This window comes from Ovis aries, chromosome 1 (genome assembly GCF_016772045.2).
Source record: "Ovis aries strain OAR_USU_Benz2616 breed Rambouillet chromosome 1, ARS-UI_Ramb_v3.0, whole genome shotgun sequence".
Taxonomy (NCBI): domain Eukaryota; kingdom Metazoa; phylum Chordata; class Mammalia; order Artiodactyla; family Bovidae; genus Ovis; species Ovis aries.
This window is the reverse complement of record NC_056054.1, coordinates 18,880,490-18,905,048: the sequence shown is the minus strand read 5'-3', so window position 1 is coordinate 18,905,048 and position 24,559 is coordinate 18,880,490. Positions and strand designations below refer to the sequence as shown.

The following is a 24,559-nucleotide window of genomic DNA, read 5'->3' as shown; positions in this document are numbered from 1 at the left end:
TGGCCTGGGGAAGCGTGGGAGAGCAGGCTGGGAAGTCGGGCGGTGGCTGGTACCCCTGTGGTCAAGCAAAGTGGCTCTGGAGGGAGCTGAGATTGAGATGCACTCTCTCCTGGCCTCCCAGGGCCCACAGGGCTGACACTTGATTCCTGCAGCTGGGAAGGAAGGGTGCCAGCCCTCTGCTCAGCCCCTTGGTCCTGACACAGCTTGCGTGTTCAGCCTCCTGTGCTCTGTTTTGACCCCGTGCTGGGCACTCTTCCGCTGGGAGGCAGTCGGTGGTGGGACGGGGACTTCTCTGGCCCAGTGGTGGACGGGAGCTCTGTGGTGCCTGCCTGCCCATGGCTAACAGTCACCTTAGTTCCACCAGTGGACTCACCATCCAACTTCTGGGAACTTATCCAGACATCATTTGCAGTGATCACTGTCTTAACCACCCTGTCACCTTCCTGCCACTGGGAGGAGGACAGCTTGGTGCTGGGGACTTCTTGGGAGAAGAGATGGGTACTGTTTGAAGGGTCAGCTAGCTATGCAAGCCCACTGATAGAAGCGTGGGACTTGCCGGCAGGCTGAATAGGAATTAAACCCTGTTGGGCCACTTAATAGCGTTCTGACCCTTGTGAGTCTCTTCTTTCTGGGCCTCAGTTTCCTCATCTGTGATAGCTGGTTGTCATGCCTGTAAGGGATGTGAGAGGAGGTGCTGTCCCTGCTGGATGTGTGCCCCACCCCCGACCATGGAGGAGGTGGGTGGTGGCCTGGAGACAGAGGGGGGCAATGGAGTGCTGGGGGCTGAACAGATCGATGCCCCCAGCGCTTGCTTCCCCAACCCCAGGAAAACAATTAAGTACAGATCGATGGGTGGCCGCTTTGAATATGCATAAGTGAGCACTTGACCTTCAGCGAGATCTGCTTCCCACCACACACACACACACACACACACACACACACAAACACACACTCTTCGTGTGCTCCCCTCACAGCTGCTTGAGTCGGCCAGGTGACCTTACCCCTCTTCAGCTGAGGCCCATATGGCACTCAGCTCCACAATCTGGCCTACCTCCAGGTCAAAAGCACCTTGACCACAGGCATTTGGCTGGCCCCCTCGTCTCTTGCTTCAGTTTTCCTGTCTTTGGAGAGAAGTCTAGATATACTGATCTCCAAGTCCCTCCCACCACCAGTCTTTGTGACCAGTAATACCCAACGAGGCCCAGAGACTCTGGATGGGGGGGAAGGGGGGTTGCATGATGAAGGGGAGGCCTGGTGGGAGGAGGAGTCTTAAGAAGGAGGATCTTAATAAATGGGAGCTCTAGAGAGGAGCTTGGTGAGGGGCACCCCATGCGGGCTGGGGACCTCTGATGGGGAGACACCCAGGAGAGAGGGAGCTCTGAAGGTGGAAAGGGTTTTCTGGAGGGATTCTGGTGGAAAGGGAACCCAGCAAGTAGAGAGGACTCTCACGAAGTGGCGTGATGAGAGTAAGCCCTTGCTGGGAAGACATGGGGGGCTGGGGGTGTTGGTGAGTGATGGGGTTGGGTCAGGGCCTCTGGTAACCACTCTTGCCTCCTGTCTTCCAGGCTTACAGCTTCGCCATGGGCTGCTGGCCCAAGAATGGACTTCTAGACATGAACAAGGGCCTCAGCCTGCAACACATAGGCCGGCCCCACAGCGGCATTGGTCAGTCCCCTGCCCACACCCCCGTCCCGGGGCACACCGAGGGGCTCTGGGGCTCGCTCAGCGCTCCAGCGGGCTGCTCTCTGTAGCTGGGGGGTGCGGGGAGGAGGGGAGGAGTGAGGCAAGAGTGGAGCCTGCCTGCTGGAAAGGAAGGGGTCTCTCAAAACAACTTTCAGGAGGAGGCTGGGGTCTGGGCTCTGGGTGGATCACAGGTGGCCTTGGATTCAGAACAAGGGATCCCACCCTGGGTTGCATCTCTGGCGGGTGATGTCCTCAGAGGGGTGGGCACGTCAGCTTACCCACCCCCCGTGGAGCTGGAGAAGGCTGTTTAATATTGTTTCAAGTCTGTGGCCACTAAACTGGGCGATCAATGGGAGTTAAGGAGATGAATTATTTAAACCTCACCAGCTTTTAATTAGTCGGGGTCCTTCTGACCGATGGCTCCGTCCACAGGGTATTGAACTCCCCCGTAGGAGCAGCAGCCGCCATTGAGTGGTGCCTGGGCTGGGAGGGGCCACTTGGGGTACCAGATGGGGGTGCCTCCTCAGGGGGATTGCTCCGTGGGAGGGGGCTGGTTCTAGGCACGGGAGGCTCTGCTGGCTTCTTATACACCATTGTGGACGTGTGTCTGTGAGGGGGTGAATGGCACCTTCAGCTGCGTGTCTCTGTGTGTGTGTGTGTCTGGGAGTTTGTAAGTGTCCCTGTAATGTGTCTTTTTGAGGGATGCGTGTATGTGTGTATGGGTCACAGTGTTCTGTGTACACCTTCCTGAGGGCACCTGTCTCTGTGGAAGCAACCATCAGCCTGTGTGTGTATCCATCAGAAAACGTGTTCATTTCTGCGCATCTCATTTGGCGTGTGTGTCTGCACACGTGTGCATGCAAATATTTTCAAGCAGGGTACTTGACAGGTATAGACTTTGTTCCAAGTGGGGAGGAGCAGGGGTGTTCCTGGGTGATGTTACACGTTAGCATAGCCTGTGTACCTTTGTGGCGGTATGACAGGGAAGGGGCCCGGCAAGATACACTGAAAGGTGTCCAGTCACCTGCTGCAGACTGGCCTCATCCTTTCTGCAGACACTGCAGGTGCCTGCTGGGGCTGGGCATGCTGAGCGGATGGTTCTGTCCTCAGGGAGCTCCTGGGAGGACGCAGAGACTGAACTGGGCAGTCTCCACCCAGGGTGCTCAGGGTCGGGATAGAAACACCTGGGCTGCCCCAAGGATGGTTTCCCTGCCGTCAGTTGCCAAGGGCTTCTTCATTTACATTTCACTACTTGAGGATGCCCCCATATCATTTTTATTGGCCCTCAAGGTTCTCTTGGGGTCCCAGGGGAAAGAGGAAGTGGCCATCAGTCCTGGAGAATTGGGAATCCCCCACAACTGCTGTTCCCTCCCATAGGAGCTGTTTAATACAGCCTAGAGGAGACCCCAAACCTATCATGCTGATGGGCCTTCAAAGTCAGCAGGAAGTTTCCTAGAGAAGATGAGACTTGAGTCAAGGGATCCCTGAAGGATGAATAGGAGTTTGCTAGGCAGACAGTTGGGGGAAGGGTTTTCTACTTTGGGGAGGCCATCTGTATACCAAAGCGCAAGGGCAGGAGGCAGCCTGTTGTGATGAGAGGACAATTTTGGACATCTGCAAGTAGTTTCCTGTGACTCGAGGGGAACATTTGGGTTAGGGAATGAAATGGCTAGAAGATGAATGGGGAAATAAGCCAGCCTTGAATGCCAGGTCAGAGGATGTGGCTTTTTGTGAGGTTTTAAGGAGACAGGAAAAGACAGGATCAGAGCTCTGGTCCAGAATCAATGAGGCAGTTGAATGCTACACACACTAGTTCTAAGTAGGTGCTCGACAAATGCTCTGGCGGATGAACGGACGGCGAGTGAGCAATGAATCAGGCAAGGGTATTGGGCAAGCGAGGGAGCAGAGAACCTGGGCCCGTGGGAAGGCATGTTGGCCCAGGGAAAGAGGAGCTGCCAGAGGCGGAGGGGCTGGCAGGACTAGGGTGATTCACCCCACACAGCCTGAGCGGAGCTCCCTGCTTCTGTGTATCTGTCCTGGGGGCGTTTGTGAGAGGAAGGGGTGCCTTGTTCCTACTCTTTGCTGCCTCCTGGGACTCAGTGATGGCGTTCTTGTCTGTTCACCCATGTTGGCTCGAGGTGGGGACCCTTGAAGTATTCCCTCCTTCTTCAGAGAAGAAGGTGTTTCCCTCTGGGTGGGCCCCAGGGGCCACCCAAGGCTCTGGCTGTTGGCAGCAAAGTCAGGGCTTTGGCGCTAGCAGCAGTTCAGGCCCTGTGACCTTAGATCAGAGGCAGTGCCACCTGCCTCCCTGGGCTGTTAGGAACAGCTGGCGCAGTCTGGGCGCACAGTGGGTGCTCCAGGAGCTGCCTCCTCTGTTGCTCTGCCCAGGGCACGGGGGGCTCCTGGCACTCGATCCTTGTACTTGTGAATGAAGGGGGCTGCCCTGCCAGCTGCTGGCTGGCTCTGAGGAGTGGGTGAGGGTGCTTGGAAGGAAGGGAGGATGCAGGGCATTAATTGGGCTGGGAGAGGCGGGGAGGGGAGGTGCAGATTTTGAGCGGTGAGGTTAATGGCCCTCGCGCCAAAGAGACAGCTTTAATGAGCTTCAGCTGGTGGTGCCCTGAGTTACTGTGCGTGCTAAAAGGGTCGCGCTGTAAGAGTTTGATGTGGACTGTTTCCCAGCCCTGGGGTCAGGGGTCAGCTCCTGTCACTGGCCACTCAGGCTGGTCCTCAGTGACATGGTGCTAATTAACTGTGTGAGGAGCTGCCAGCCCCAAGTGGGGAGTGGTATGTATCTTGCCGGGGGGTGAGGCAGCCTTGGTGACTCTGGGTAAGGGCTCTGCAGGTCCCATAGCTTAGCCCTCTCCAGGGGCTGCTGGCTTCTCCCACAATGCCTTGGGTGGTGGGGAGTGGCAGGGTGTGCTGAGCTCCAATGATCCTGGCCCCTGGAGGAATTTCCTGAGTCTCCTTCTAAGGTATGGGTGGCAGGGGAGGGCTGTGGGGCTTACTTGGTGGGGACTCCTGCTGGGCACTGGGGTGGTAGAGGTGCTGACAGAGTAAGGGGGCAGGTGTGCTGGAGGTTTGGCCGGTCAGGCAGGACAGGGACCTTGGCGTGGAATGGAGGGGCCCGCTGGGATAGATGTGTATGGCTGGGCTGTTTGAGGGGGAGCCGTAGAGTGTTTGCATAGAATGACCTGGTCAGAGCTGGTTCCAGTCAGTGCCATCTGAGAGTCTGTGTAGAAAGGACTAGCAATGAGAAATCACGGAAGGGAAGGCCACAGGGCAATCAATGGAGGGGGCAGTGGGGAGGGTAGGTGAGGGATGCAGGCAGTAAGCTATGCGGGAGGTGGTGGTTATTCAGGGCCGGCCAGCTGTCCATGGGCAAGGGGAAGGAAGTGGTGAATGGCTGCCTTGCACCTGCTGTGTTTCAGGAGCTGTGGTAGGTGCTAAACCTGCATTGGTCCTGCCCCACTGAGCTCCGTAACCAGGATGGGGAGAGGGCGTGGCCCTGGGGACTGTAGTAGGGGAGCATCAGGGGTGGAACACCTACCAGAGAGGGGGCTCAGGGGCTGTCAGCGTGGCCTCGTGGTCAGGGAGAGACGCTTCTTCCTGGGGGAGTGGATTCAGCCTCGCGACCCCGGGGAGCAGGGTGGCATGGAGCAGGTTGCAGGTGAGGGGGACTACACATTTGCAGAACTGCTGACCGGCTGTGTCAGCGGGCTCCGTTAGTGTTCTTGACTCGGGCAGCCTCCACGGGGCACTGCTGAGTGGGCCTTCTTTCATTTCAGCAAGTGGTCAGCACAGCACATTCACATTATTTGGGGGCACTTTGTATTAACTCATTTAGGTTTCATACAGTCTGATGAAGGCAGCCATTGCCATCCCCATTTTACAGATTGGGAGGCTGAGGCTCAGATGAGTAACTTACCTGCAGTCACAGAGGCAGTCAGACCAAGGAGCCAGGATTCATTCTCGGGTCCATCCGAGCACAAAGTCTGCATTCTTACCACCGTGCTGAACTAGGAGCACCTTTTTTGGTGTTGGGCTTTGTGCTGCCAGCAGAGACAGTGAGGAAGAAAACGAGCTTATGTCTGGCATTTCTCTCAGTGTCACATAAAACCCACAGGTCTTCGCAAAGCTTTGGTAGCAGCAGGTGAGGAAGAAAGGGGAAGCAGGCGTGGCCACCCTGGCGCGGTCGCCCTGGGAGCCAGGGCCCTGCCCCTACACAGTGATTCCCATTTGCCTTCCATCCAGGAGATCCTGAGCGTCATCTAGGGGCCACCCCTCTGCGGGTCTTGCCTAGCCCTCCCGGTGTGAGTGCGCAGAATACATCCCTAGGCCCCAGGCAGAGGTAATGATCAGGCCCTACGTACTTGACATACCCTACATACAGGCCATACATACGTACGGGCTCTTCTTTCTTGTTGGAAATCCACACAGGAAACCTCAGTAAAATCTCCCCTGTTGTTGGGACATGGAGGCCCTGCAGACTGCCAGCATCACAGGTGGGGCAAACAATCGAAACCTTCCCTGGTGCCCAGCTGGGTGGTCCTGCCCTGGCTGCTTAGCTCCTCTGCTCAGGGACCAGGGATTCCACAGGCTCCAGGTGAGATGGGATGGCAACTCACCGGGTGAGCCCTCTCAGGAGCTTGCTGCCCAGCACAGTTTGGCAGGAGAGCTGGGCTGGCAGGTGGCTGGGTGGGGCCCGGCCCTGCGGGGCAGTGCCAGCCTGTAGGCTCCCCTGAAGGAGTGGGGTGTCTATCAGAGTCCAGTCAGAGCGCATTAGCTCTGTGACACGGATCTCATTAGCGCCCGTGAGAGATGTCACTGCAGGAGAATCGTCGGTTCGGGGAGATGCTTGTACCAAAAGGAAGAAAGGACAGTGACAGCCTTTTCTCTGCCGCCTCCGCCGCCGAGCTCCCTGGGCCGCCCGCCCTCCTCCTCGTGGGGGGGTGGGGGTGCTGGCTAATGAGCTCGTCTGCAGTACAGCTCTGCCTTCCCCTCCTTGAAGTTCCCCGGTCCCTCTGAAGACCTCGGGCCGGGATTAGCACACACCAAACGCCAGCAACCCCCCACCACTGCCCAGCAGGGAGTTCCTTCTGATCACCCTGCTCCTGCTACCCTGGGCGAGGGAAAGAGGTGGGGCTGGGACAGAGCCATTGGCGGAGGGGTCACTCCTGGAAGGCTCCAGCTCCTTTGCCTCCCTTGACAGGGTGACCATGTCCACTTCTCTGCAGTGGGCTCTTCCTTCCCAGAGTTCCCATCTTCTCCCCGCCTCCCCACCCCATGACATCTCCTACCCATCCCTGCATTGAACTCTCCTCCCAAGGCAGGGGAGAACGTGGGGCCTCTGGCCAAGGGCCCAGCAGGGAGGATGTAGATCTGACCTGGGACTTGCTGGCTGAGCTAGAGGGCTTCAGAATCAGCCAGAGCCCAGTCTGGACTTCTTCGGATGACCTGAGGGTGGTGAAGTGTTGAGGTGAGGCCTCTGCGACCTGACAGACTTGTTCCTGGCCATCCTGGAGAGGCAGAGGGGTGTCTCGCCCCCCACTCCTGGCTTTGGCCATCCTCAGCGCAGGCAGGCTGGGAGGGGAGAAGTCAGCACAGCTCCCTTATGAGGAGTGGGGAGGGACAGCTGGAGTGTGTGTTTCCCCAGCACTACCACCCCGCTTCGCCCTCTCCCCTAACCCCATCCAGTTCTTTCTAGAGTGTCCCAGAGAAAATGATGAGCCGGGGGTGGTGGCTGACCACAAGAAGGGACAAGTCTAGGCATCCACAGGGCCTCCACTGGGCTGCCTGCATAGTGCTTGGGGCTGTTCACACCTTCCTCCCTGGGCTGGCGCACTCGGAGCCCAGGAACATCTGAGGAACTGGCCCTTGCCAGATACAAGAGATGGAGAAATGGATGGATGGATGAGTGGAGTGGCGGACAGGCGAAGGAGGTTCTGGTGTCTGCCTGTGTGTGCTGTGTGTGTGTGATGCACTGGGAAGTACAATCTTTGTTTCCCTACCTTCCTAGCCCCAGGCCCGGCTTGGCCTCCCCTTGTCTCTCTCTGTATCTCCTGTCAAACCATCGCAGACGTAAATGACAAAGAAATCAGAAAGACAGATCAATGCCGGCCAAATTAGCACTTGCAGATAGACTGTGCGGGGATGTCAGCGCCCTGACCCCTGGTGATCTTGCAGCCTCCGCTGCTGATATTATGCAAATTGCATCCATCTGGCAGGACCTGCGTGCTGGCTGCTCCTACTCAGAGGAGTAATGGGCTGGGGTGGGCGGGAGTGTCGGAGCAAGAGTCGTGGAGTGAGTGTGTGCATGTGTGAGCATGTGCTTGAGTGTGTGCGAGGGCGTGTGGTGCCCACCAAGCGCTGGGCGGTGATGGAGTGATTGACAGGGCAGATAAGGGGCTGCATTGGATTCCTTTGGGCTGGGGGATTAGGAGCAGCCACAGATGGGAGATAACCGGACTTCATTTCAGTTTATTTTTCTCCTTATCCCTCTCCCCACCTTCACTCCCCGAAAAACACAATCTCTGTAGTTTGCGTTTCCATCAATATTTGCAAGTCATTACCACTGGTTTAAGGTGAGAGACAATGTCAAGGCCCAGACCAGTCCAGCCCTTCCCCCAGTCCCGTATAGGTCTGGTACCTTGAGAATGAATACCTAGAGTGACCCAGAGAGCCTGCATTCCCGTGGTGGTCCTAGCACCCCCTCCTCCCAAGCCCACAGTACTCAAGGGACAATCTCTATCTCATGGACCATCCCTACTACCCTGCCTCATCTGACCTCAGTGCCACCTGACAGTCCTTAAGCTGGGCCCCTGCCCCTCCCACCTGACACTGCTGTGTGACATCCCTGTCCCCAAATTGTGGCTCCAGCATCGGAGCTCCTGCCCCTGGTATCAGCTGGGTCCCCTGGGAGCTGCTCTTTTTTTTTCCTACAGGGCTCTGAACCCTTCTTCACAGCTTTTTCTGTCCCTGACATTTTTGACCCAGCGGGGCAAAGTGAGGCCTGTGGAGAAGGGAATTTGTTTGTCCTGGTCCGAATCCACCATCCTTCCACTGTACCCTTCCATAAGATTTGCTGGTGCCACGTGTAGTAGAGAGGACTCTACACCTGCTACCTCAGTGACTCCTCAGGCCCTGTGAGTTTGGGGCTGTCACCTATATCGTATTTAAGGAAGCTGAGGAAGGCTGTCACATACCCAGGGCAGCAGAGCAAGGAGGTGGGAGAGGTGGGGTTCAAACACATGTCTCTCTAGGACCAGAGCTCACCACCCAGCTCCCCTGCCTCCCTGCCGTGCCACCAGCCCCAGATGCTCACACATCACCATGCCTGGATCTGCTTAAGGGAACCATCCATGCACAGTAGGCCGACTAAGTCCTTCAGCTCCTGGCCTCTGAAGGCAGACCGTGGCCCACAGCAGACCCCCGGCCAGGCTGAACCAGCCCCAAGGGGGCAGGATTCAAACACAGCTCACCCTGGGGAGCTGTGTGGCTGAGACAGTCGGGCTGTAACAAGAAGGACACACAGAGGACAGAATGCACACAGCGGCTGAGCCGGCCCAGGGACATGTCACAGCACGAGGCCCCCGGGGCCCCGCCGCTCGGAGAGGTGCTGAGCCGCTCAGGCCAGCCAGCTGTCCCAGGAGCCCCTCCAGAACGGGGTCCCCGCTGTACCCTCCCACCAGGCAGGGTTGGGAGCTGGGAGTGCTGGGGACATGTCCGGGGACACGTGTGCAAGGGGAGCTTGTCCTAATGAGGAGAACATGGCTGCTAGTTAGGCGAGGGGCGGGCGGGGAGCCGCAGAGCTGATTGAAGGCAGGGGCAGGGGTCAGACAATTAGGCCCAGATCCGGCCGTTTGATGTGAGTTCTGAGGCCTCAAAGCCTCCCTTCAGCCCGCTCCCTCCACTCCCTCCTCTCCCTCCTCTTTCCTTTCTTCTTCTGCCCAAAGGCAGGAAGGATGGAAACGCTTACTCTCACTGTTACTATTATTAAACTCTGCGGCAAGCCAGCCAGACCCCAGGACTCTTGCCCACAGGGGGCACCCCAGGACCCCCAGGAGGCTCCTTGGGCCCCGGGGGGTGGGGGTGGGGGTGTGCAAATCTGGCCAGAAGCCAAGGCCAGCTGGAGGACTGGGACGAGCTGAGCCCTAGGGCAGGGTCACCTGCCGCCTCTCTTGCTTCTGGCTGACTGAATAAGGTCGCCCAGTGGGGAATTTGGTCCTGGGTGCCGCTAAGACCATCACCTCCTGCAGCCTCCTGGTTCTTTCCTGTACTGCCCTGGGGGTTTGGGGGTCAGGGCGGGGGTCATTCATCCCCATACTCCATCACAGAGATCATCATTTGTAGCCCCAAGCCTTGCCCCAAAGATGAAGATGCACAGAGTCACGTGGCTCCACACTGCTGTCGCACTCACACACCAAAGCAGGGCCCCACCCTCATCTCATGGCCACAGGCACCATCACAGGGTCCCATACGCCCACAGGGTCTTGCGAAAAAGCCCTGACTGTCTGTGGCGGCAGGACCCTGGGAACTAAGCCCCTCCCCTGGGGTGGCTGGGAACAGTCTGACCTTGTGTCTGGGGTGGGTGGGTATCGGACCCTTCCAGTCCCCCATCCTAGGTAATAAGCCTTGCAAGCTGGTACTGACCAGAGAGCGGGAGGTAGCCGGACTTGGGGGGGGGGGGGGGGTTGGGGAGAGGGAGGGTGGGAGGGTGGGAGCAGAGATAAATGTTAGCTCATTTCTTCCGTAATTAGTTACTCCCTCATCCCCGCGTTGTAATTGTGAACAAGCTGTAATGTTTAATTAGTCTGTAAATGAAACCCCAATTTCATAATGGCCTGGCTGACAGGGCTAAGTGAGCAGGGGGGTAGGCGGAGGGGAGGTAATAGGGAGGGCCTGTGGCGTGGGGGAGGGGGGGGTGCGGGCTCGCGGTCTCACCTCCTCTTCTCAGCCCCAGCCTGGTCTCTGGTTGGGGAGGCTCTGAGACTGATGGCATCCTGCCTTCCCGCCTGTAACCTCTCCTCAGGCCTTTCTTACCAGCAAGAGAAGGAATTCGGAAGGGTTCCTGACATCCTTCTCCCTCCCTCCCTTCCCTGCTATTCTCTGGGTGGCATACCACAGTCACAGCCCAACCCAGATGCCTCTGGTTGGAGAAACGGACAGTGGGGGGGTGTGGGGGAGGAAGACCCAGTCGGTCCAACCTTCCCCCTCCCCAAGTCATCCTACTAAGAGACCTTCGCTTGCTGGCCCCTGGACCTGAGGATATGGCCCGAGACTTCGAGGAGCCAGTGATTGGCATAGATAGGCTCCGCCCCTCCGGTGCGGCGGCTAAAGGGAATCAGCCTCGGCTCTAGGCTGACACCCCAGGCCAGACGCGGCTCTCGGTAGGTATCTCCGCAGACTGCGATGAACCGGAGCTGCCGCAGGGGGGAGCCCCCGGCCCCACCGCGGCCTCATCGGTTTCTCCTGTCTCCCCCACAACATCCTCATCGTCTGCACGCGCCCCCGCCCTGCCTGCTGCAGCCATAAATCTCAATTTACGAGGGCGGCTCTGGTGGGGGAGGGAGGCAGCGCTGCTAATGACGGCTCCTCAGCCGGATTTTTCATGTTGCACAGTCATAAATTTTTAAGGACAGCATGGGCAGCACGTTAGCGAGTTATCGAGGCTGCCTCCATGCTGGCTGCCTAGCTCCAAGAAGACAGGGGCTGAGCGGGGTAGAGCAGGCGTTTGGGTCAGGGTGAGGCTGGGTCAAGCAGGCAGGCTAGCCTGAGCCTTCTCACAGCGTGGCTAATGCTGCCAGAGCAGCCCCTAGTAAGGACAGGCGCATGGGGTGGGATCAGGCATATGGGCACCCAGGCCCTGGCGTTGGGAGCTGCTGATGGATGCCACTGCTCCATGACTTGACACCGTGATGTACGGAGAGCCTGGAGACATATGGATTTTCAAAGTGACCACTTTGAATAGAATTACAAACCCCCAAGCATGTGCACTGTGAGGTCTTTGCCCTGGCAGAGCTACATTTGGTTCATAAACAAGGTCCCTTTTAGGATTGCTCTCAAGATTGGGGATCCCTGGAGTCACCAAGGGAGATTCCTGGGGGAAATCCCTCCACAGAAGGGGCAGATCTATGGACCTGCCAGGAGCCTGGAGCCATGCTGACCTCATTCTGATTACATCCATCATTTCGGGTTGTGTGGTCCTGGGTAAGTCATGCACCTTCCAGGGCCTCTGTTTCCTCCTCTTTAAAGTGGGATTGTTGATGGTGCCTACCTGTGAGGCTTACCGTGAAAGTATTGTACCACCCTGCTTATGAGTTAGCTCGTTTATCTATATAAATCTCTGGGAAACTTGAGGCGAGTGTCTGGGGAAAGATCTTTGTGGGAGATGGTGGGCATTCATTTTTGTGCAGTGATTCATTCAGAAGGTGTTTTCTGGGGTCTGCTGGGTGCCCAGTCTGGTGCTGAGTTTTCAGAGATGAGGCCACTTCCTTCCTAGGAGGTGATTTGAGCATGGTGGCTGAGGCCAGTCAGTGTCCCCAGCCTTGGCCTGCCACACCTAAGCTTCCGGGCATTCAGAGGCCCACACTGGCCTCCTCAGAGTCCTCCAGGCCAAATGCTCACCTGAATTTCCTGATCTGTGCAGCTGAAGGCTTATAGTCTTGACCACTTGTCCAGTGCCGCAGGCACAAAGGGCAAGCAATTCAGACACTGCTCAAGTCAGCAGAGGTGGTGTGACTGTGTGCTTGTGTCCAGGTGTTTGGGAGGACTCTGTGCTAATCTCTTGGGACAAATGCTGGTCACTTAGGGAGAGGAGCATACCCAGGCTGGGCCTCGTTGATGTAGGGGCCCCTTCTGAAGCCTCTCTCCTCATGGCCCCTGTACTGCAGCACACAGCACCCTTCCTCATTCTCTGGAACCTGCCATGCCTTCATTTACCTCCGGGCTTTCCCACCTGGCTTTATTTTCTTTGGGAGCCCCCATTCCCACCCTTAGCCTAATTCAGTCCTGCGCATCCTTCGGAGCACAGCTCCGTTTGCTGTTCAAGGAAGAGTCCTTGACTCCTAGCCTTGGTCAGGTCCCCTCCCCTGCACACTCGACCTTTGGAGCATGCTGTCATAGTCCTCACTAAGAAGCTGTTAAATGCCCCCTCCCTGCTCCGCTGCACTAGATTGAAAGTTCCCTGAGGGCAGGAATTTCTGTCTCTTTCGTTCAGCTTGTGTCCCCAAAGCATAACATAGTGTCTGACTCCTGTGGGTAGATAGTGGATAAAATGTGTTGTTTTGAATTGAGTTAAGCTGTGCTGAGACAGCTCAGGCCCACCCCTGGGTGCCAGGGCAGGGGGAGGGAGCTAGGGAAGTGCCTGGAGCTGAGGTGGTTCCCATTAGTCCTCATGATTAATTCACAGCCACACTGTGATGGAGTGGGCTTGTCCCCAGTCAGCGCCTCCGCTGGGGCCCACCTGTTAGCGACAAACAAACAAAGGGGATAAATAATGCATTGGGAGCTGAGCCAGGCAAGGCGGCGGTATTGAAATTAATAGGGATTAGCTGAGCAGCTTGAGGATGAAATATTTACCAGGTGGGACTGGGCTTAGGGAGGGCCGCCCCTGCTCCCAGAGTCCCCAGGCTTGCTTAGGCCCTTCTCCAGGGCATCGCTGGCAGGGACTGTGGGGCCCAACACTGCCCCTTCTGCCCTAGATGTCCTGATTCAGGACGGGCTGGCCAGGTCGTGAGAGCTCAGGTCCCAACCTGTCTCTGGCACAGGAGATCTTGGGGAAATAAAGATACTCGGAACGAGTGGAGGTGGGAAAGGAGCCGAAGCTGCCAGCACGTGGGAACCTGGGGCCGGATTGGGGCTGGGGCCTGTCTGGGCTGCAGGCGGCAGGTATCAGGGCCAGAGTAGGCTCACGTGATCTTGTCCCCCCATCCTTCCCTCTTACTTTTCCTCCAGTCCTTCCTTTCCTCCACTTATTACATATTTACTGAGGGCTTCTGTGGAGATAACAGGAGTGCCGTCAAGGGATTTGTGGTCCAGCAGGGGTTGACAGAGGCAGTCACGTGGAGGAACAGTGGGTGCTGTGGGAACACACAGAAGGGGTTCCTAACATCAACATGGGGGTGCAGGCAAGGACCTCAGGAAACCGCAGCAAACTTCTGTCCCTCAGAATGGCCTAGCAGTGGGGGAAGAGCTTCCCAGGCAGAAGGAAGAACATGTGGAAAAGCCAAGAGGGAGAAGAGGCTGAATTCCACAGTCCGACAGGAGTGTGGGAAAGATGAGGCCCGAGAGGGACCCTGGGTAGATCCCTGGAACTGAGTGGAGGAGTTTGGACACTATCCTTGGAGCAGTGAGGCTTTGTTGAAAGTGGTGGTGGTGGTTTGAATTATGAACTCTTGAACTTTTTACTTGGAACTGGTTTTCTGTTTGCAGAAGCTTCTCTTACCCCACTTTCCCTAGTGTTAGCCTCTTGCCCAGTTGCAGTGCAGCCATCAGCACCAGGCCGTTAGCATTGGTCCCTTACTGCTTATTAAACAAAAGGCCTTATTTCAGTTTCATGACATTTCTACTGATGTCCTTTTTCTGTTCCAGGAGCATTGAAGGGGTTTAAGACGGAGTGAAATGACCAGATTTGTGGCTTAGAAGGACACCATGGAGGAGGAGGTGGAGAGGGGGCAGTAATGTCACCTGGTCGAGAGAGGTTGACTCCTGGACCAAGAGGATGGTAGTAGGTGTACAGGTTGAGAAACTATTAGAAGATAGGTGGTAAATAAAGCTTGCATTTGCTGAGGGAGCGTGCAAAGAGTCTAAAGGGAGGAAGGCTAATGACCGTGGTCAGGAGGAAAGGCCAGGGGGCTGGAGGAGGGGAGGGGAGAAAGGGTGGTGCCACTGAAACCCAGAGAAGCATCTCAAGGCCGGAGTCAGCCCACTGAAGCTGTATCAGAGAGAACGGGGGTTACTCACAATGTAAGACCCCTGAAAAGCAGTCAGGGTAGACTCCAGAAGCCAGGTAGAGTTGGGGACAGGGTGGCTTCGGAAGTAACTTCAGGACAATTCCTCTGCTGTATCAGGATGAGAGGCGGGGACCAGCCCAGGTGCAGGGGGCTGGCTTCTGTGCTTCCTGTGAAGTAGGAGACAAGATTGTGTGGGTGAGGCAGTCGGGTGATGCTGGGGGTAGAGGTTAGAGAGTTGTAGGAAGTAGAGAAAACGTGAGATTGTCACTAAGGAAAAAGAGCGCATGCACACAGAAAATGGGGTGGTGTTTATACACCCAGGTGAGGTCGATGACTCTGATTTTATGAGTCACATGAGCCTGTAAGGTTACTATTTTCTCTAGTCACACTCAGCCCAGATGTAAACTTAAAGAAGGCAGAGTTTGGTTTTTCCAGGCAAGGGTGATGGGAGGAAAAGGGAGCAAGAGAGTTGAAACTACTGGCAAGAAAGGACTGAGATGATGGACTGTGGAATCCAGGCTCCAAAGTGAGGTGTATCCATTACGTTGCCTGGACCAAAACTACTTGGTATGTACCCAATAGCCATTGACCTTCTTCCTCATTAGATAGAGCCCCTGGATAATTAGGGGTAACATGGTGTACCCAGTTAAATGCTACTTTCTTTAAGTTTCTCATACAACTAGATGCTAATATCTCTGAGTTCTGGCTAGTGAGATGAAAAGTGTGTGGGCCTGAACACACTGAACACACCTATCCCTTTCAGGAGCAATACTGAAAGGGAAATGACTCAGCTGGAAAGTACATTAGTCTTGCTTTTTTCCTTCTTCCTCTTTCCTAAAATGTGGATGTGATGGTTGGAGCTTCAGCAGCCATTTTGGACCATGAGATAATCTAGACATTGGAAGTGACATTGCTAAGAAGGGCAGAGAAGGAAGAAGAAACCATGAGTGAGTCTGTTGACTTTGTATTGCTGTGGGACTTTGAAAAAGTCTACTTAAATTGCACGTCACATACATAAAAATCCTTTCTCGGTAAAGTTGTATTTTCTTCCCTCTGTTTTCTCCTGGGTTCCCATCTAAGCTTGACTTCTTTTAGCCTTTATGGTAACATGGCCTGTATCCTGAGATATAGCAGGAAAACATTTTGAGCAAATATTTTAAGAGAACATAACAGGGGTTACCAATTCCCTAGCCTCAAATAGTGCCCTTGCTGCCCTTTGCCTCCCCTGATTTATTTTCTCACTCTCTTTCCTGCCTTTGCATTCTGTATCAGTTACTATGCTTTTGCCTACAAGAAAAAGAAAACCCAATTTAAATCTTAAACAATAAGAGGGTTTATTACATCACAAGAGAGGTAAGGTTATCCTAGCGTTGGTTCATTTAGCATCTCAGCAGTGTCATCAAGGACATTCAGGGTTTTTTTGTTTTTCGTTTCTCTGTCCTTTTATCTTCAGCATGTTCTTCACAGACTAACTGCCCTCAAGGCTGGGAGATGGCTTCTTTGGTCCCAGACATGATGTACAGACATGAAAACGTCCAGCCAGAATATAAAGGACTATTTCCCCCTCATGCTTCTCTTCTTAAGAGTCAAGAAATTTTCCTGGAAGGTCTTTCAGCAAACTTACCATCATATCCCAGTAGCCAGAATGCTTGGCCGCTCCTAAACCCATGACTGGCAAGGGATTAGGATCCCCACAAATGGCTCAGGCCCTGGGGGTTCCCCCTGGGTCAGTGAAGGAGGAGCAGGCTCCACTAGCTCTGCAGAGAGGGAGTGGCTGTTGGATAAGCAGTCAACAGTGGGCAGAAAGACCAGAAGGGGGATGTACCTGGAGAGATGAGGGATCGAAATGGTTTTGAGGTTCCAGTGAGGGGAAAGAAAGGCTTCCCTGGTGCCTCAGATGGGAAAGAATCTGCAGTGCAGGAGACCCAGGTTCAATCCCTGAGTTGGGAAAACCCCTGTTTTGGGCTTCCCTGATGGCTCAGACGGTAAAGCGTCTGTCTGCAATGCAAGAGACCCGGGTTCGATCCCTGGGTTGGGAAGATCCCCTGGAGAAGGGAATGGCAACCCACTCCAGTACTCTTGCCTGGAAAATCCCATGGACGGAGGAGCCTGGTGGGATACAATCCACGGGGTCGCTAAGAGTCAGACATGACTAAGCGCTTTCACTTCACTTTCAGTAGGGATATATGAATTTAGTATTTCAAAGGAAGAACAGTGGAGGAGGTTAGCAAGGTGGAAGGTGTGATTGTGGAAATGGGTGAAAATAAGATATAACGGAGATGGTTGTTAGTGCCGACGGCAACACTAAGAGGCTGGCAGCAAGGTTCGCAAACAGCAGGATGCAGAGGCTGTGACAGGCAGGGCTCCCGGGAGGGAGGTGGCTGTGGTCTGTGCTGATAGCGCATGCTCCCAGGACAGACCTCAGATAGGCTGCTGGCCCGTGGGTCTGGGGCCAGGTCACAGGTGCCTGGGGCATGCAGACAAGCAGCCTAACCTCTCTGTGTCCTGGGTGTCCATTCTGGAAAGAATCTGCCCTCATTGGTCAGGCCATTCTGGAAGGAGGGAAAGCCCCATCACCTTCCCAGTGGAGCCACTCCAGGGCCCCGGGAAGACAGTTCCCTGGCCCCTAGGGACAGGCTAAGGTGGGAGCTTGGTTGGGGCAGAAGAGGCTGCCAGGCATGGCGGGTGTGCTCCGCAGTTCTTAGTGGCCACTTCTTCCCTGCTCCCCTCCCACACCAGATCCTCTTTACTTGGCCTTAGGTTATCAAGCACTTTTAGCCATGGTGTCCAGAGCCAAGAGGAAGGTGAGGCTTCTTGGCCCCTCTAGCCCGGTGGGGTCTTGGCTGAGGATGAGTGGGGGGAGGCAGGCACCCGTTGTAATGGCCAGAGCAGCCGCCCTGTTACTACGGCGTATTTCACTTTTAATTCTGACATATAATGTAATGATCTTTTTTAAGGCCCGATGATATTATCTGCCTGACTAGATTATTGAGTCTTCATCATCTCCAGATAAATTTATGGCCAGGACGAGGCTCAGGATTTATCATCAGTCAATAGAGCTCGATACTCTAACAAGGCGTGTAATAAGATATACATATTTAATGATCCAAGGGGAGGAGCGCTAATGGGAGCCTAGAGTGACTGGTCCGCGGGGCTGGGGCTCTGCCCTGGGGCTGCCATAGCTGGAGGGGCATGGATGTGGTCTCTGCCCCATGGTCCCCAACTCAGGACTGCCTCAGTCTCCTGTCAAGACACTGAGGGACAGGCAGACAGGGAAAGGGTAAGGCAACAGGGATCGTGTCAAAGCTGGGCCAGGTGGGTGTGCATGCGCCCCAGTGGGAACTCCTCTTCCTGCTTCCAGGCCTTGGAGGGCTTTGGGGTGTCCTTAGACCTGTACGCCTGGGCCCCTGAGCGTTAGGGCGGGCCCACAAAGGGAGGGAGTGCCGGGGCTGCGTGCCCAGCCCGCGCTGATGGTGACGGATGGTTTTTCATTACAGCCTCTCAGGTCCTGCCCGCGCCCTGTGTGGAAATTCTATTTATTCCCTAATTTGTAAAAATTCCCTCTTTATCTGATCCCAATCAGGGCGGGGTAATTGGCTCTCTGGGGCAGCGGCTGGGGTCCTTGATGAAGAGCTATGTGGATGTACCCGGCCCGGCCCCCGCCCGGCCCGCCACCAGGGCCCACAATTAATAATGATTTGCAAATGGCAGACAAGCAATAACACAGAAAGATGTGGCGTCCGCGCTGCCTCTTCATTTCCTCCCCTCGCAGATATAAATGGCCACAGAACAAAAACCCAGCACTATAAATTCTGGAATTAGTTATTCACTGGGATAAATGGGGCCTGGAGCCACCCGCCCCTCTCTGCCGCCCCCCTTCTTGCCTACTTTGCCCAGTCCGAGTCTGTCCCTAGGTGTGTTCCTGAGCCCGGCCCCTGACTCAGTCCCCCAGCTTCCTCCTAGACCCTGCTCTACCATGCCAGCTCCCCTTCCTGTGTGGCCTAGAATTGGGAGAGGACACTTGGGTGTGCAGCTTCCGCCTCTTTTCATTGACCTCTCTGGCTACCTGATCAGGCTCCTGTCCCAGGCTCCCCTGGGGTTTGAATGTAGTTGACTTGTCCTGCCAGGCCTGGGAGTCTGGACCCGGGTTAGTCTTGGGTGCCTTTGGCATTTGGAACCTGTCCCGTCATCTGCCTGGCCAAGTCTGAGTCAGGCTCCTGGTGGCCACATGTCAGTGGCCTATAAGTGATTCTGTGCTTACTGGCCAGGCTGTCTCGGGCTGTTGGCACAGGCGTTTCCAGGCACTGTGCCCTCTCGGCCAGGCGCATCCTCTCCCCGCCCCCCAAGTGGCTTCGAGCTGGCGGGTAATGGGCGTGTAATGGCCTCATTTCCATGCCCGGCCTCCAGGAGCGGCGGTAAGTGTTTGATTGCCTTAATTTCCAAACACATCATTATCCCAGCTTTACCAGCGCTTAATAAACACTTTATGAGGATTTTTTTAAAAACATCTTCGGTCCGCATACTTCTCTGAAGTGATAAACTCTAATTAAGTCTAATATTTAAAAATATGGTAATGGTGAGTTGTTTGAATAAGTGGACTGCATTTCTGTAATTTCATTATTACGTAAAACACGCTAATTATTTGGAGCGCGCTTATTACGGAGAGAGAAATCGCCTGCTAATCAAGATGAAATTGCCTTTTCCCCTTATTGTGGAACCACCGTCATCCTTCACCATCAGCCCTGTGGCACCTCCAGGCACCTCAGTGGGGTGGAGGGGGGTTGTGCGGGGTGGGGGGGCAGCTGGAAGAAGGGGTCACTTTGGAGTTGAGGCTAAGAGGGCCCTGTCTGGGGGGAGGGCAGGGAGCTGCAGGAGCCCTGTTGGTGGGGAGAAGGGAATCTGTCTGGGGTGGGGTGTTTCCGACAGGCCAAGGTCACCCTGTCTGTGGGCCCCGGGGACTGTGTGGGCTGTGTCTGGGACAAGGAATGGGAGTTGGGGGATAGCAGAGTATTTCTGTTGGAATAGCAATATTATCATTGGATACTATTGGAATAACACTACCAATACTACTACTAATAACTAACCCAGCCACTGTTTTAAGCACTTCACAAATAAAAACTCATTTCATCTTTTTAACAACCCTTTGAGGGAAGTAGTTGCTATAGTTATGAATTATTATTCCCATTTTAGAGAAGAATCTGAAACACAGAGAGGTTAAATAAAGTACAGTAATCTGCTTGTGTTCACACAGTTGTCCAGTGATGGAGTTTGGATTCGAACCCAGAATCTAGGGATACACAGGGGCCCTCTGCTGGCTTAGTCCTGTATTCCCTGCCTTGGTCTCCTGTCTTCTGAGCTCCCATTTGTTGTTGTGCCCTGAACTGCGCCCAGCCATAGCTTGAGATGCTGCCCTCAGCACCGAGTAGCCGAATTAGCAATAAAAACATAGTATGCCAGTTAAATTAGAGTTTCAGATAAACAGCGAATAACTTCTTAGAGTAAGTATGTCCCACGTGGGGCTGGGAGCGAATTTGCTCTGGCAGTCCCTCTGATCCTTTGTGCTCAGGCGTGCTGCGGCAGAAGGAGGCGGAGATGGGCTGAGGTTCTAGAATGCTGACACGCGCCAGGTTCTTGCCGTCTTCCTTCCAGTGGTTCCTGCTCCTTGCACTGTTCTCTCCACCCATCTCTTGGGTCCCTGCTTTGTGTGCTCCAGCCCTGTTCCTCGCTGGCTCCTGGAGATCACTATACAGTGTGTTGCCATGCTGAGCGTTTTAGGCAGGGGACCTCAGTTGTATCTGAGTCTTCCTTTAGGCCTCACTGCCTCACAGCCTCACAGCCTCATAAGGTCAGCAGCTTGTTATACCCTTCTGCTCTGGGTGTCCTCTCAGTATGACTTGCCTCTCTGGTCATTTCATGTTCATTCTCTTTCCTGGCTCTAACAGATCCACGGATGGAAATTGTATATATGAGCTGCTACTGCTAGTTCACTTCAGTCGCGTCCGACTCTGTGCAGCCCCATAGAGGGCAGCCCTCCAGGCCCCCCCGTCCCGGGGATTCTCCAGACAAGAACACTGGAGTGGGCTGCCATTTCCTTCTCCAGTGCAGAAAAGTGAAAGTGAAGTTGCTCAGTCGTGCCCAACCCTCAGGGACCCCATGGACTGCAGCCTTCCAGGCTTCTCCATCCATGGGATTTTCCAGGCAAGAGTAGTGGAGTGGGGTGCCGTTGCCTTCTCCATATATATGAGAGGGATCATTTCAAAAGTGTGGGGCAGGTGTGGACAGTTGAGTCAGTGGTGACAAGACACCTGGCTATCCACTAGGGGAAAAAGCAAGTTAGATCTGCTTCTCACCACATAGAAAAGTAAATTCTAGGCAGACTAAAAAGTCAGAGTTTTTATAAACAAAGTATTAGATGAAAATATATGATAATATATTTAATTATAATAATTTTCTCTAATAATACTGGGATAGGGAAGGCCTGTTTAAGCAAGCTATAATGCCCAGAAGCCATAAAAGAAATGCCTGATAAGTTTAGTTGCCCCATAGACGTCTCAAGACTTAATACATCTGAACCTGAGTTCATCACTGACCTAAACCTGTACTTTCTCCTGTTTGCCTTATTACAGTGAATAGTACTCACATCCTAGACTTGTGCCTCCTCCAGCCCTCCTAGACCCCTCATGAAGTCTTGCTCATTCTATCTCCTGAAAATCTCTTGTCTCCGCTTCTCCACATGACCATTCTCTCTCCACCTTCGTCTCCACCATCACTGGCCTGTTCTGGGCCTGCATTTCTGACCTGGACCAGAAATACATAGTACAGTCTGCTAGCTGGTATCTCTGCCTTCTGGGTTAACCCCTCCAGTCCTCAAAGGATAATTCTGAAACTCAAATCAGAGCCCATCATGCTCCTCAAACATGTGTCTTCACCATCATTCCCAGAATAAAGAAATTAAAGCTCCTTAGTTTGGCATTTGGGGCTCTGCAGGCATTCTTCTGGCCAGCCAGTGCTGACCTCGTCACTCCCCTCTCTCTTCTTCACCTCCACCCACCATCTGCTCATCTTAAATTTGGGGGGACACCCCACATTTCCCATTGAAAGTGTGCCTGTGCTGTTCACTATGCTGAGAACAGCTCCCCACCTTGCTGGCTAGCTGCTTCTGCATTTTTAACTTACTCCTCCCAGCAATCTTCTCCTGATCCTTGACTGAACGAAGTGCCCTTTTTGGTGCCTGCGTTTCGCACAGCATTGTTCACACTGTGCCACCTGCAGATGCAGTCTCTGAAGTTCCTTGAGGGCAGGGAGCTGCAGGGTCTGCAGGCCGTGGCCCAGCATGGGCCTGTGCACCTGGCACCCAGGAGGTGTCAGTGTATTTGCTGAATGAGTGAGTGTGTGGATAGATAGCCCTCCAAGAGCTTCCTGGGGCCCCTTCCCTCCTGAGGGTGGCCCTGGCCCAGGCTCCGCATCCTGTCCTCTTTCAGGTCCCAGACAAGGGCACCAGCTGGAGCATGTCAGCCGCAGGGGGCTGCCCTGTGTGAATTCTCACAGGCTGTCCTGAGCGATCTGAGCCACCCTCCACTAGCAGCTACCTTGCCAAGCAGGTATTTGACTACCCTTGGGCCCAGCCAGCAAGCTCATCCTGTTAAGTGCTGATCCCGCTCACCTTTGAGGAATGTATGCAGCTAGCCCCTCCCCCCCATTACAGCCTTGGCAATATAAAAACATTAAGAATTAATTCCAACATTGAAAATATTAATGCCCCCCAAAAGATGAGGGCAGTCTTGTCACAAGTTGATGATCCTGCAGGAACATAAAAACAGGTCGCCACTGGTGCTGCTAAGTCACTTCAGTTGTGTCCAACTCTGTGCGACCTCATAGACAGCAGCCCACCAGGCTCCCCCGTCCCTGGGATTCTCCAGGCAAGAACACTGGAGTGGGTTGCCATTTCCTTCTCCAATGCATGAAAGTGAAAAGTGAAAGTGAAGTTGCTCAGTCTTGTCCAACTCTTAACGACCCCATGGACTACAGCCCACCAGGCTCCTCCGTCCATGGGATTTGCCAGGCAAGAGTACTGGAGTGGGATGCATTGCCTTTTCCAAATACAGGTTAGTCTTCTAGAATTTGGAGGTGTGGAAGACCTACTGTTAGAGGCCTCTGCTGTGGGCAGAAGGCTCCCTGCTCTTGACCCCCCAGAACAGCCTCAGGCTATTCCCAGTCACTCAGTGATGGGCCACAAGATGGGACTGCTGACCCAGGGCTTCGAGCCGAGGACTTTCGGGAGGCCATGTTGTTATCAGGCTCACCCAGAGCTCTATCTGAACTTACTATTAAAAGCCCAGATTTGTGTCTGTGCTGATCAGTGGAGTGCTGACTCTTAGGTCAGCTTCCAGGGGTGGAAGCCCAAAACTGCAGTAGTACTGACCTGCTGGATGAGCCCAGTCTGGGTCTCTCTTCATTATGATAGACGAGTTACAAGTTAGACTCCGGAATCCCTGGTGGACGAAGTCAGTAGTCAGAGTTTGTGGCACGAGTGATAAGTGGTTTTACCAAGTGTGCTGGCCCCTATGTCACCTATACCACAGATTGTACAGTACACACCTTCTCACCACTGGACCATCCTGAAAACCAGCATCCTTCCCTACCCATCAAGGAGAGGAGCTATTCCAGACATAAAGCATGGGCAGACAGATGGCAGTTTCACTCGCTCATTCCTCGCAGAACACTCAGGTAGCACCTCTTACCGCCCCGGTGAACCTGAAGTTTGGGGAAACTTGCCAACGGGCGAAGTTAAGACTAGAAACAGGTCTGTCTGACTCCAAAACCTACTTTGTCGTTTTCAGGAAACAGTAAGTGGCCCCTTGAGGCTGGAATCCAGGGGTTGAGGGTAGAGAGTGGCGGGGTGAGACCAGAGATAGCAGGGGTCCGGTTTTGCAGGGCTTTAACCTTGAAGTCATAATGAGTGTGTGGACTTGAGGGCAGGGAAGCCACTGAAGAGATTTAAGGAGAAAAGAATGTGATCAGATTTGTGTGAGAAAAATCACTTTGGCTGTGAGAATGGATTAAAGGGGAGAAAGAAGCCGCTGCTGTTGGAAGAGCAGGAGATGCTGGGCTCTGGACTGGGAGGAGGTGCCAGAGTGAAGGGAAGAAGAGGAGAGAGGACGATGACAAAGCCTTCAGTTCATGCTTGATTAGACTGGGGGAGCAGGCAGCATGCCAGGCTTGGGTCGGGCTTCTTCTGGGACATTTCGGGGTGCCATTCACTGTGATGGAGAACATGGGAGAGTGAAGGAGCTGGGGGGAGAAAACTAGCTCACTGCTGGCCATTTTGAGTTTGTGTGTGAATCTAGGAGGAGATGTTCCCGAGGTATCTGGATCTGTGGCCTGGAGCTCAGGAGGCAGTTTTCAGAAGTAGCTGGAGCTCAGGATGTGGATGGACCCCTCCAGGGTGTAGAGTGAGGAGAGGTCAGGGCTGAGAGTGGGGTGCATGGACCTTCACCCAGCCCCAGGCCAGGCACAGGTGGGAGATCAGTGCTTGCCCACTGGATGGCTGGTGGCCTGGGGGGAGGGGCTGGGCACATTCACTTGGGCCAGGGGAGGCAGATTGAGCGATTTGTCCAGCAACGAGGGAGGAGCCAGATGAAGTCAATAGAAAACTAATTTTCTTTTCTGCTGGAAGAAATGAGGTGTGTGGCCGCTGGGTAATTGCAGATAACGAGGGGACTTATTCTTAATATGCACAGTGGCCGTGGTCCCCAGAGTGTCAGAGACAGGAAGGACTGGAGGTGCCCTGACAAGGCCCGATTTACTTGGGAAGAAAATCACCCTATCAACAGTACCATCACAGCTCCTGGACCCTGTCGTTAAGGCCCTTCTGTCCCGCTCCCACACCCGCCCTTCCTGCACAGCCCTGCCCCATTCCCCTTCCT

General features: G+C 54.5%; 1 protein-coding gene across 17 annotated transcripts in view; it reads left to right on the top strand.

Annotated features, from left to right (window-relative positions):
• The window catches only part of ERI3 (ERI1 exoribonuclease family member 3), a 132,506-nt gene that overhangs the window by 105,872 nt on the left and 2,075 nt on the right, over window positions 1–24,559 (top strand). For 15 of the 17 annotated variants that reach the window (XM_042239930.1, XM_004001901.4, XM_012120995.4 and 12 more), the window contains one exon: window positions 1,566–1,665. The exons of the other annotated variants lie outside the window; for them this stretch is intronic. In XM_042239930.1, coding sequence (XP_042095864.1) covers window positions 1,566–1,665 — 100 coding nt within the window. The remainder of the gene's footprint in view (window positions 1–1,565; window positions 1,666–24,559) is intronic. 17 annotated transcript variants of the gene reach the window in all.